This window comes from Ornithorhynchus anatinus, chromosome 15 (assembly GCF_004115215.2).
Source record: "Ornithorhynchus anatinus isolate Pmale09 chromosome 15, mOrnAna1.pri.v4, whole genome shotgun sequence".
Lineage (NCBI taxonomy): Eukaryota > Metazoa > Chordata > Mammalia > Monotremata > Ornithorhynchidae > Ornithorhynchus > Ornithorhynchus anatinus.
The window spans coordinates 5,153,423-5,166,876 of record NC_041742.1 but is presented as its reverse complement, the minus strand read 5'-3'; the positions used below and the strand labels follow the sequence as shown (position 1 = coordinate 5,166,876).

General features: G+C 46.2%; 1 protein-coding gene and 1 long non-coding RNA gene across 3 annotated transcripts in view; one reads left to right on the top strand and one right to left on the bottom strand.

Moving 5' to 3' along the window:
- Window positions 1-2,699: 2,699 nt before the first annotated feature.
- Window positions 2,700-4,415, bottom strand: LOC103170363. The gene is made up of 4 exons (XR_003764905.2): window positions 4,370-4,415; window positions 4,129-4,172; window positions 3,654-3,770; window positions 2,700-3,139 (listed from the first exon to the last, which is right to left on the bottom strand). It is a non-coding gene; the product is annotated as an uncharacterized LOC103170363 (long non-coding RNA).
- A 5,638-nt stretch (window positions 4,416-10,053) lies between these two features.
- RGS9 (regulator of G protein signaling 9) overlaps window positions 10,054-13,454 on the top strand; it is a 51,426-nt gene continuing 48,025 nt past the window's right edge. Inside the window, exon 1 of one of the 2 annotated variants that reach the window (XM_029080081.2) lies at window positions 10,054-10,688. In XM_029080081.2, the coding sequence (XP_028935914.1) occupies window positions 10,632-10,688 (57 nt within the window). In that variant the 5' untranslated portion in view covers window positions 10,054-10,631. The remainder of the gene's footprint in view (window positions 10,689-13,454) is intronic. The other variant, XM_007668065.3, reaches the window with a different exon arrangement.

The following is a 13,454-nucleotide window of genomic DNA, read 5'->3' as shown; positions in this document are numbered from 1 at the left end:
AATAAATACTATGCATTTGTTTATACTCTTTACCATCTTGTATACATGTCTGCTTCATTTATTTTCGAATGCTATTTGTAATTTTTTTTTATGGTATTTGAGCACTTACTTTGGGTCATTTTCCTTAGCTCTGGGATAGATACCATTTCATCAGGTGGGACATAGTCCCTGGCCCACATGAGGCTCACAGTTGAAGTAGGAGGGAGATCAGGCACTGAATTCCCATTTTACATGTGAGGCACAGAAAAGTCAAGTTACTTACCCAAAGTCACACAGCAGGGAAGCGGTAAGGCCAAAATTGGAACCCAGGTCTTCTGGCTCTCAGGCTTGCACTGTTTCCATTAGGCCACGCCACCACCATTTTCTAATTTAAAAATATTTAAACTGTAGTTTAATCACACTATTCCAGTTACTGTACAAGAATTACAGGTATTATACCAGGCATAATCTTCCTTCCCCTGAAGACTAAATTCACATAAATGTACAAGAAAAAAAAAAGTCAATCCAGAGATCAAAAGTCAATGGTATTTGAGCACTTACTATGTACAGAGCTGTTCTAAGAACTTGAGAGTACAATGCAAAAGAAATTAGACAATCCTTGCCTCTAATGAGTTTCAGTTTTTCTTAAAGCCAGTTTGTCAGCAGTGCCAAACCAATGAAGGGGAAAGTCACAGTTAAAATTTGAAGCCCTAGTGAGACATAGTTCTGTGTGTTACATCCTTTTTCTTCTTCTTGCTCCTAAGAGGAAATGCATTATATCTGCACATCTTCCCCCATTAGATCATAAGCTCTTTGAGGACAGGAAACTTGTGTTCTGCTTCCGCTGAACTCTCCAAATTAACTAGTACAGTGCTTTTAACCCAGTATATGCTCAAATACCCAAGATAGTATTCAAGTGGCTTTTTTGTTTAATCCCCCAGTCATGATACCCACATCTTATCTTGTGATAAGATTTTCGTTACCATATTTTCGTTACCCTATTTATTTTGTTAATGAAGTGTACATCGCCTTGATTCTATTTAGTTGCCATTGTTTTTACGAGATGTTCTTCCTCTTGACGCTGTTTAGTGCCATTGTTCTCGTCTGTCCGTCTCCCCCGATTAGACTGTAAGCCCGTCAAACGGCAGGGACTGTCTCATCTGTTGCCGACTTGTTCATCCCAAGCGCTTAGTACAGTGCTCTGCACATAGTAAGCGCTCAATAAATACTATTGAATGAAATACTATTGAATGAAAAGTGATAATTGAGTAGATGGTATTTGAGCGCTTACAGTGTGGAGAACAATGTACTAAGCCCTAAGCACTGTTGTACTACTACTCATGAAAGTAATTATGGTATCTGCAAAGTGCATACAATATACCAAGTAATTTCCTAAGCGCTGGAGTAGATTCAGGATTACCAGTTCAGATGCAGTCCCTCTCACACATGAAGCTCACACTATAGGTAGGAGGGAGTAGGAGTTAATCACCATTTTACCAATGAGGAAACAGACACTGTGGGTGGGGTGAGAGGGGACAGAGTCAGGGAAAGCATGCTTATAACCTGACAAGCAGCAGCAGCACGGCCTAGAGGATAGAGCACAGGCCCTGGAGCCAAAAGGATCTGGGTTTCAAGCATGGCTCTGCCACTTGTCTGCTGTGTTTCCTTGGGCAAGTCACATAGCTTCCCTGTGCCCCATTTATCTCAACTGTGAAATGGGGATTAAGACTGTGAGCCTGATGTGGGACAGGGAACATGTCCAATCTAATTGGTTAGTATCTACCCCTGTGTTCAGTACAGTGCCTGGCACCTAGTATGTGCTTAATAAATGCTATTATAATCATGAGTTTCATAACATCCTACAACATATGGCTTTAGAGCAAACAACTTCAGCATGGGTTTGAGGGAGGGTTTGGAAGCTTCTTTCAGTTCACAAACTCTTACCACCAAAAGGACTCTGAACTCTAAACGAACAAGCCTCAAACTCTTGCTCCGATGCTCCCAGGAAAGAAACTACTTTACACTGACAATACATTTGCCATGGACAGTTGTTATGCTTCCAGCCCCCCACTAGTTTGGCCTGGATTCTCCCTTCACTCTTGCTCCTCCACAAGTGATGGGACACACACACACAACCCCCATTGCCAACTCAATCCTTCCTGATGTTGGATCCCCTTTCTCCCCAGGCCCTCCCCCCGGCCCCCTCAGTCCCTATCAACACCAAATGGCTCCTTTCTCTGGGGATTCAGAACTCTGTGTGGGGCGATGCTGAAGACTTGACTGGAGTCAGGGAGGTTTGACCAACCTAACACTTTAAGGGCCCAGGGTTTTTCTGGTCCACATTCTAGTCGACAGAGTCTCTTCCAGGTACAGAGCTCCAGCACCTGGATCATGGGACAGCCTCGGTGCTGAGCGCATAGAGGCCACATTGCTCTAGCACCTTCATTCCCACCCCGCCCCCCCCCAAACAGTGGTCAACCCTATGATACACACACACAATCCCATCACTTTATGGAGGAGATAGCAGTAGTCCCTGACAATGTTTAGCCTCAAAAAAATGGCTTAAAACCCAGGAGGGGAGGAATAGAGGAAGAGGGGTGCTCAGTCTGGGAAGGGCTCCTGGAAGAGGTGAGCTTTCAGTAGGGCTTTGGGGGGTGGGGGGCAGGGGAAGAAGTGTGCTAGTTTGGTGGATGTGTGGAGGGAGGGCATTCCAGGTCAGAGGTAGGACGTGGGCCAAGGTTTGAAGGCAGGATAGGTAAGAATGAGGTACAGTGAGGAAGTTAGCGGTAGAGGAGTAGAGTATGCAGGCTCAACTGTAGAAAGAGAGAAAGGTGAGGTAGGAGGGGGCAAGGGGAGAGAGAGCTTTGAAACCAGTAGTGAGGAGTTTTAGCTTTAGCTCTTTGCACACTCAACTAGCTCCAGAGTGCTCACTGCAGGGCAAACTGGCTCCTGGTAACTGCAGTGTGGGGTTTATGTGTTCCCAGCGGCTGGTGGAGGATCCACAGTCTGGTCCATCAGTGAGGCAGCACAGTCTCTTCTGGTTTCAACTGCCTTAGATCCTGGCTTTCTCAGTCTCCACCTCCTGTCCCTGTCTCCCCACTCCAGAACTGCTGCTTTTCTTGGAGTTTGGGAAGTGTCCAAATAATAGTTTTATCTTTCCCTGATGGTTCAAGAGAAATGGGTGTTAAAACAGAGACACATGCAGGTTAACTTCCAGTGGAATAGCATTTGATATTGAGTGCCCAAAGTGACATTTCAGTACTCCCTCCCCAGAAGTCAGTTTCACACTGGAGTCCCTAGAACTACTCAAAAGAGGAATAAGATTGATACAGACCTAGCCAGCTCTATTTTGAACACTAAGCTCTCCCTCCCACCCTTTATCCCCAACTCCCATAGAGGCAGCCACTGACCAGCACAGAGAAGTTCCAACTCTAGAGGGGGCTGAGGATGTGTAAGGTGACCCTGTGGACAAGATTGTGGGTTCAGGGAGGATTGACTCAACAGAATTAAGGGGCCTGGGTCTTCCTAGTCCCACAGTCAAGTCAGATAGAAGTCATTCCCTCCACAGAGCTTTAGTCCCAGTTTGTAGAACCAGCCACAGTGCTAATAGTGACAGACCCCTTTGCTCACCTCCTCCTGTGGTAGTTACCCACACATAACCACCTACTCATTACCTTCTTTTAGAGATGAAAGCTCAGCTCCTAATTCCAGGTCTCTATTGGAAACAGCTGCTTTATGTCCTCAATGAAGGAAAGAAAGTCTTCATACCCAGGTAGTGTAGTGATAAGCATCTGAAAGGAGAAGCAAGCTAGTCCCTCTCATCCCGTCATCAGGATAGCTATGAGCAGGGTTTGGGAAGCCTCTGAGAACTCCAGCTTGCTCCTTGGGACTCACTTTCACCACCCCCCCCACACACATCCTACCCTCTAGAACTCCCACCCCTAACCCACAGAGTGGGCATACCAGCTGACTCCCAAAACTTAAGCCCCACTGAAATTGCTTCTCCAAGAAGTCTTCCTTAACTGAAATTCTTAGCCCCCACCCCCACCACATACAGTTTTTCTCCTAACTCATCCATGTACTTCGTTCAGCCCATTAAGCATTGAAGTATTCACCCCAAGACAATTAGGTACATTTCCTTATACTTACATGCTTTTATTACCTGTATCTCCACCAGTCAACTGATGTTGGACCTAAAATTGAAAGGTGAATAGGTTAGAATATAGAAAACAAGCACATCAGAAGGTGTAAGGGAAATCAAACACCATGAAGAGAGCTGAGAAGTGGGGATAGGTGAATCAGGGCTGCAGGAAACAGGGCTTCTAGTTCTATTGTATTCTCCCAAGCACTTAGTACAGTATCTTGCATATAGTAAACATTCAATAAATACCATTTCTTGCAGGGGTAAAGTATCTCAAGAACTTGCACAGCCACATGAGAACCTGGAAAAGAAAAAGGCAGTTTGAATTACCAGGAAGCTTTTTGAGATGGAGTGTAAAGCCCTTCACCCCAAATCCACACCCTCCCACCCCACCTCCAAAAGACACAAATGAGATTAGAATAGGTAAAAAGTGATACCCCCACAGAACAGCCCTTGAAATGACACTTATGGAAATTCCCTAGCCAAGACAATCTCCCCATTAACAAGCCAGAAAAGAAACTTAAAACTCACCCCCAAATTCAATACCTCCCCCTCACCCCTCTTCTTCTAAACTCACCAAACCAGCCAATTACCTTCATACAAACACACTCAGCTTTAGGGAAGACTTGGTCCGGGAGGCTTATAGAGGGCAGGGAGGGGGCGGGGCTTGAATGTCACTACTCCCCCTGAGTGGAAGCAGCTGGGAGAGATGTCAGGTGCTCCCAGAGGAAGGCATCATTAGAGTAGGGGATGGCTGTGGGAAGGCTAAGATAGGATAAGATGGGCTCTCAGGCATGAAAGAGTTAGTCCAGAGAAACCCAAATTCCAAACATCACTCCGGGGCTCCAGCCTGAACCCCCCACCCCCTGTCTCATCTCAGTGCCCCCCTATTCACACCCCCACAGCTGGACTGCTGACACTGGACCAAGAAACAGCCAAAGCAGCCTGGCCCTTCAAATCAGATTACCACTCTCCCCACTTTCAGAATCCTCTTAAAATTGCATCTTCTCCAAGAAGTCTTTCCTAACTAAGCCCTCATTTTCTCTATTTGGTCTCCCTTCAATGTGGCCAGTGCACTTGGATGGTACCTCTCTAAGGACTTCCTAGTCACACGTGGGCATTTCTTCTCTCTGTAATTTATTCCACTGCCTGCCTTCCCCTGTAGACTATAAAATCCTTAAGGGTGGGGATGTTGAATACCACCTCCATTGCACTGTACTTTCCCAAGCCCTCAGTAAGGTGCTCTGTACAGAATAAATGCTCAATAAATACGACTGACTGATGACTGATTGATCTTGACAGACTGTGGGAAGCGGGCGGGCGACCCCGAGATAACGATGGGCTCTGAAGGCTCAGGCTGCGGGAGACCTCGGCTTAGTCCAGAGGAGCAGTGTAGTTTTGTGGCAAGAACCTGGGCTTGGGAGTTAGAGGACATGGGTTCTAAAAATAATAATTATGGTATTTGTTAAGCGCTTACTATGTGCCAAGCCCTGCATTCCGGTTCCACCACTTGTCTGCTGTGTGACCTTGGGCAAGCCACTTCTCTGTGCCTCAGTTACCTCATCTGTAAAATGGGGATTAAAAGACTGAACCCCACCTGGGACAACCTGATTACCTTGTAACTTCCCCAGCACTTAGAACAGTGCTTGGCACATAGTAAGCGCTTAACAAATGCCACAGTTATTATTATTAGTCTAGGGAAGCTTCTTAGGTAACAAAGGAAACCCTAGGGCTATGGCCTAAACCCAGCCTCCCTGCTCCTGCTCGCCTCCCTTTCCTGGCTACCCTGGACTCTGAGCCACCAAGAGCCAGAAATTCTGCTCCTCTAGATACATCTTCCTACTGATTTTGTTTTTATTTCGTGCATGTGTTTTGATGTTTCATCATTCCTAATGCATCTGTCTCCAGTCCTTGCTCCCACTGTGTCTTCTCTCCCAGCACTTAGTACAGAGCTCTGCACCCAGTAAGCACTTAATATCATTACTACTGCTATTGCTATTACTATTGAATGAATTGCTACTATGGTACAGCTAAAAGCCCCCCTCCTCCAGGAAGCCTGCCCTGGCTAACTCCATGAGTTTTCCTCCCACCTCAACACTCTCTGTGGCCTTGTGCCACAAACCCCGCTCTAGGAGTCAGAAGTCCCAGTTCATCGGTGGCTGTGCGTGGCTATGCCTAGTCTGGATTCTCTCAGCCTGGGAGAGTGCTGCCCCAGTTACCTCGTGAGGCTCTGTCTCTGAAGCTGTGGGTGACTGCCCGGGCCCGACGTGCTGCCCACTCTGCCCCATCCCCAAGACCACAGGAGACGCCCACGGCTTCTCCCCTCTCTCGGAGCCAGACACCCGCAGGTCCACAACCCGAGCCTGTCTGGACCGGTACGAGAAGAGCTGACTTTTTCCCTGACACATTTTGGGGTCGGAGAGGGCAAGGGAGCTGTCCAAGCCAGAGGCAGGATGTGGGTGAGGGCAGGATGTGGGTGAGATGTTGGCAGTGTCATTTGTGGATGTGAACAAACACAATTGCAGATCTTCCCTTATTAATAATAACAATTGTGGTATTTGTTAAGCGCTTACTATGTGACACGGACTGTACTAAGCACAAGGGTGGATACAAGCTAATTGGGTTGGACACAGTCCCTGTTCCACATGGGGCTCACAGTCTCAATCTCCGATTTACAGATGAGGTAACTGAGGCCCAGAGAAGTGAAGTGACTTGCCCAAGGTCACACAGTGGAGGAGTCAGAATTAGAACCCAAGTCCTTCTGACTCCTGGGCCCATGCTCTATCCACTAGGCCATGCTGTTTCCCTTTCCTCTGCCTCTCCAATTCACCACTGATACTTCCAGAGGCCTCCCCATGAACTCCTCCAGAGAAATTCTAGATCATTATCATCATCAACATCACCACCACCATCATCATAATCATCATCTACAGTGGTATTTGTTGAACGCTTACTGTGTGCAGACCTCTATGCTTAGGGAGACAGTATGGCCTAGTGGAAAGAGCATGTGCCTGAGAGTCAGAATGACCTAGGTTCTAATCCTGTCTCCACCATTTGTCTGCTGTGTGACCTTGGACAAGTCACTTCACTTCTCTGTGCTTCAGTTCCCTCATCTGTAAAATGGGGATTAAGACCATGAGCCTTATGTGGGACAGGGATTGGGTCCATCCTGCTTAGCATGTATCTACCCCAGTGCTTAGTACTGTGACTGGCACATAGCAAGCACTTAACAAATATCGTAGAATAAAAATAAAATAAGAAGGTACAAGTTAACTGAGGTACAGAGAAGTGAAGTGATTTGCCCAGGGACATACAGCAGGCAAGTGTTGCAGCCGGGTTAAGGGCTTCCTAAGTGCCAAGCACTGTGCTGAGCTCTGAGGGAAATTAAATCAGATCAGTCCCCATTCCACTGCACCAAGCACTTGAAAGAGTACAGTAGAGAAGGTAGATATGATCCCTGCCCCCAAGGACTTTATGATTTAGGTAGGGAGACAGTCTAAACTAGGAATCTGGTGGTTCCAGCAGCAGGACAGAATCTTCCACTCCACATGTGTCACCAGCTCACCATTCCCAGGGAGGTCCTGTAATTAATCAATCAATCAATTAATCAATCATATTTAATGAGCATTTTCCATGTGCATAGCACTGAGCAAAGCACGTGTGGCCTAATGGATAGAACACAGGCCTGGGAGTCAAAAGGCCCTGGTTTCTAATCCCGGCTCTGCCACTTGTCTGCTTGTGACTTTGGGCAAGTAGGTTCACTTCTCTGGGCCTTATTTACCTCACCTGTAAAATGGGGATTAAGATTGTGAACCTCATGTGGGACAGACACTGCATCCAACCAGATTTGCATGCATCTACCCCAGCGCTTAGTACAGTGCCTGGCACATAGCAAGCATTTAACAAATACCGATTGGGAGGGTCCAACACAACAGAGTTAGTAGATTCACTCCTTGCTCACAAGGAGCTTACAATCAAAGGGATCAGCACCACTTTTCACTCTGAGCCCCAATTATTGTTCCTCCCCATGGATGAGGAAGCTAGCAGTCATCAATAAGGCTGGGACAGGGTGAGTTTGCCTTTTACCGCTCCCATCCTGGTTTAATGCCTTCCTGGCTTTCGCATTCACTTTTTATGACCCCAGACTTGTTTCAGATATCTATTATCTTCCTGAAGAAAGTCTGGTTTGGGAAACATCACTATCAAAGTTCCCTGCGATTCTGGAATGTTAGGTGAGCCCTAACATTGAACACCTGGGACAGCATAGTGCTGAGCAGTGTGTGTGTGTGTGTGTGTGTGTGTGTGTGTGTGTGTATAAAGCCAAGCGATCCCAATTTGCTCATGACCACTCCAACATTTAGTCCACTGCCTGGCACATAGTAAGTGCTTAACAAATACCATAATTATTATTTATTATTAGTGACTCTCACCATTCCTCTAAAACAACCCAAGTGCACATCCAGCTGGCATTTCCTCCTGCTCTGTCCCCTCGAACCTATGGAATCGTCCTGGGAGTCAGAAGGATGTGAGTTCTAATGCCGCATAAGCCACTTGTGACCTTGGGCAAGGCATGTCACTTCTCTGTGCCTCCATTACCTCATTTGTAAAGTGGGGATTAAGACTGTGAAGCTCATGTGGTACAGGGACTGTGTGCAACATGACTAATTTGTATCTACTCCAGCGCTTAGTACAGTACTTGACACTTAGTAAACACTTAACAAATACCTTAAAAAAAATGAGGAACTGACTGAAGTCCTGTCTCTGCTGCACCCAATTGGAGGAGAACAATCTAATCCCGGCTCTGCTACTTGTCAGCTGCGTGACCTTGGGCAAATCACTTCACTTCTCTGTGCCTCAGCTGCTTCATCTGGAAAATGGAGATTGAGACTCTGAGCCCTTCACGGGACAGTGTTCATCTTGATTCGCCTGTATCCACCCCAGCACTTAGTGGAGTCCCTGGTACACAGTAAGTGCTTAACAAATCCCATCATTATCAATATTATTACTGATGAGCAAGCTGCACAAAGTAAGGGCTTAATAAACACCATTCCTCACCACCCCAAATGCTTTCACATCAATTATCTGTTTCATTATTTTCATGGTGTCCCTGTTGGGGGAAGTAGAAGAAGGATTTATAGTCCCAATGCAGACTATTCAGACCAGAGAACTGAGGCCCAGAGAGGCTATTAAGCAGTGCTGTCTTGGAATTCAGTTTCCAGATCTTCCCTGGGCACTTTGGACATATTTTAAAACTCCTTGGTAAACTGGAGCAATCTCTCATTTTGGGATATACCTCTACTCTATCATCAATCAATCAATCATATTTATTGAGCACTTACTCCATGCAGAGCAATGTTCTAAGCACTTGGGAGAGTACACTATAACAGAGTTGATAGACTCGTTCCCTGCCCACAATGTTTTCTCTCCCAAGAGCATATAGTACAGTGTTCTGTACACAGTAAGTGCTCAACAAATACCATTGATTGATTGCAGTCTGGGGGGGGGGCAGGCATGAATATAAATAAATTAAATCACAGATATATACATAAGCATTATGGGGATGAGGGAGGGGTGAAGAAAGGATATATTCCCAGTGCAAGGGTGATGAAGAAAAGAGAGAGAATAGAGGAAATGAGGGGTTAATAGAGGAAGGCCTCTTGGAGAGGACATGTGATTTTAATAAGACTGGGAAGGTGGGGAGAGTGAACCCCTGTAGGATATAAATAGGGAGGGGTGTGGGAGGCCAGCAGTAGGATAGGTGTTGGGTTGAACTAAAGATCTCAGTTTGCCTTTTGTTTTTTGTTATTTTATTGGTGTTTTTAAGTGCTTCATATGAGTCAAGTACTATTCTAAGCGCTGGGGTACCTACAAGCTAATCAGGCCAGACACAGTCCCTGTCCCACATGAAGCTCAGAGAGGATTTACCTCCAAAACTTAATATGCTTCTGTGGGGTGGGGGGGAGAGAAGTACTTTTTATTAGCCATCTTTTGACTCCCTTTTCATGCTCATCTGCTAGGGCTACACTGTAGGTGCCCTTTATGTAACTCCTTCCAAGGTTGAGAAAGTTAATTTCCTCCTCCGAATCCTCCTACCGCCTTATCTTCCCATTATCTCCCGGCAAATCCTGGCAAATCCCCATTTGGATTGGGCTGGGTATGCTGCCTCCCCCTGGTGGCGGGACGCCAGACGTGCAGCTCATGTTAATAAACTCTAAGCGAGCCACTTGCTGATTGGGCGGGAGCCCGCTTGCACAGCTGCATTTTTCAAGGTTTTAGCCCGGAGAGAATGAAGAAAGGACAACAGCAGCAATAAAGCAGCAGCAACACAGTAGCAGAAGCAGCAACAGAACATCATCATCAGCAACAAAACATCATCTGCACCAACCAGCATCTGCTACCAAATCACCTCATCACCTTGGTGATTTTTTTTGGCCACCATTCTGCCTTTTTAGCTTTGCTTTTTTTTTTCTTCCCTCCTTCTCTGTGATTCTGAGTCCTTTAAATATCTACGATGACAATCAGACATCAAGGCCAACAGTACAGGCCAAGAATGGCATTCCTCCAAAAGGTAACATTTCAAACCCCTTCCCTGGCTGGGTCAGAGGTGGGAAAGATGGGTCCAGGCCTGTCTTTAAGCAACTCTTCCCTCGGGCTGAAAACCTGCAGAAACCCCGTGGCCGGACTTGGAACACGTGGGGTGTGATGGAGCAGGCCGGATCTCGGGACGTAGATGTCCCTCTCTCGGTCCCCATCTTCGGTGGGAAGATGAGTCTCTTAGAAAATCGTTAGGATTTTCTGGCTGTCCACTGATCCCAAAGGATCAGAGGCGAGGGGGTGACACGGCTGATCTCGGTGGTGGTGGTCTAGCTAGACAAACAACCTATTAGGTGGGAACGTGAGGCTGGCAGAGAGGAGAGGGGTTTTGTGTTTACTTGTTTTCTGCTAAAAAGAGCAGCAGGATCGTTGCATGAGCTCCCAGATCTTGCCTTTTCCTCACCTGAAGTGTTGTATTGGAAAGTTTCTTTACCCCAGAATATGTTAAAGCATTACATTCCCTAATTTTCCTCGGAATCCATGTAGATGGATAAGGTCAGTACCTATTCTAACTGCAGAGAATGTATTTTGTAGACCAAGCAACCTGTCCATACCTTGCTCATTTCTTTGTGCTTCTCGGTGTGTTTTTCACCGGTGAACTTCTCTCTGCAGGTAGGGACCACGGTATGGCTCTTTAGGGGTAATGTGCATTGTTTCATGCTATATTTTGCTTTGCTTTATAGTGCGAGGGACTCTGTGCTTGCAAAGATTTTGTAAGGATTAGACACTAATCCAGGCATCCTCCTGTCTTCCCCCCCCCCCCCCCCCCCCCCCGCCTTCCCTAGTTCATCCTGCTGAATTGAATTACTTGAATTCTCTTTGATGAACCGGGCTACCTATTTTGGGGTGATGGTGGCATCACTCTTGCTTACAAAGGCTTGTGGTGAGATAATCTACCCACAGATAATCCTGGAGAAACGTGGGCACCTTCCACAGGGAAAGGAGGGAGTTGGATCCATTGAAGAATGGGTCAGTTTGGCACATCGTAATCATTATCATCAGTGGCATTTATTGCTGAGCACTTACTGTGTGCAGAACACCTGTCTCTCACCCTCTAGATTGTAAAATCGTTGTGGGCTGATAAAGCGTTGTACTCTCCCAAGCGTTTAGTACAGTGCTCTGCACACAGTAAGTGTTCAATAAACAGGACTGAATGAATAAACACTTAGGAGAGTACAGTGTTACAGAGTTGGTAAACAGGTTCCCTGCCCACAAAGAGCTTATAGTCAATAAGGGGAGGTGAACATTAACATAAATAAGCATGGCCTAGTGGAAAGAGACAGAACTGGAAGTCAGTGAACATAGGTTCCAGTCCCAGCTCTGCCACTTGCCTGCTTTGTGACCTTGGGCAAGTTACTTCACTTTTCTGGGCCTCAGTTACCTCATCTATAAAATGGGGATTGACTGAGAGGCCCATGTGGGACAACCTGATGATCTTGTATCTACCCCAGTGCTTAGAACAGTGCTTGGCACATAGTAAGTGCTTAACAAATACCATCATCATAAGCACATAAATACCATAACATATATGTTATATGTTGTGTGTGTGTGTATATATATATATATATATATATAAATATAATTTATACATGTGTAAAGTGCTGTGAGGTTGAGGGAAGGGTAAATATCCAGTTCTCAAAGGTCACAGATTCATTCAATCGTGTTTATTGAGTTTTTACTGTATGGCAGAGCACAGTACTAAGTGCTTGGAAAGTACAATTCGGCAACAAATAGAGACAACCCTACCCAACAACAGGCTCACAGTCTAGAAGGTGGAGGAGACAGATATCAAAGCAAAACAAGTAGACCGGCATCAGTAGCATCAATATAAATAAATCCAAGTACAAGAAGCAGCATGGCCTAGCGGAAAGACCTCAGGCCTGGGAGTCAGGAGACTGGTTTCTAATCCTGGCTTCCCCACTTACCTGATATGTGATCATGGACAAGTCATTTCACTTCTCTGTGCCCCAGTTTCCTCATCTGTAAAATGGGGATGAAATACCTGTTCTCCTTCCTACTTAAACTGTAAACCGCATGTTAGATTGTGTCCAACCTATGTCTACTCTAGCACTTAATACAATCCTTGAGATATAGTAAGCACTTAAAAAAATACCACAATTACTATTATTATTATTATTCAGAATGGGACCCACAGTAATAATTATTGTGGAATTTGTTAAATACATACTATGTCCCAAGCACTGTACTAAGTGCTGGGATAGATACAAAGGTAATTAGGGTGGACACAGTCCCTGTCCCACAAAGGGCTCCCAATTTTAATCCCCATTTTACAGATAAGGTTACTGTGGCACAGAGAGGTTAAGTGACTTATCCAAGATTACACAGCAGACAAGTGGCAAAACTGGGATTAGAACCCAGGTCCTTCTGACTCCCAGACTGGTGGTCTATCCTCTAGGCCATGCTGCTTCAAATCTGGGTTTTCCCAGCTCCTGGGCAGTGATGATAGAGGGACTTAGAGGAAGCACCCCTCCAAGGATCCCCTCTGCAGAACCCCAGGTGCCAACCCCGGACACAGGCAACTCCTCTGACAGGCCCCAGACAACTGCCCTCTCTTCTCTCCCTGCCTGGGTGGGGCTGGGACAGCTGTCCCAGTTCTGACTTGCTGAGAGGGACAGGAGATGGGTGTGCGGAGGCAGGACATGAGCCTTATTTACCCCGTTAGAGTAGTTCTGGTTGGGAGCCGAGTACGGTCCTCAAATGCTTAGTACAGTGCTCTGCA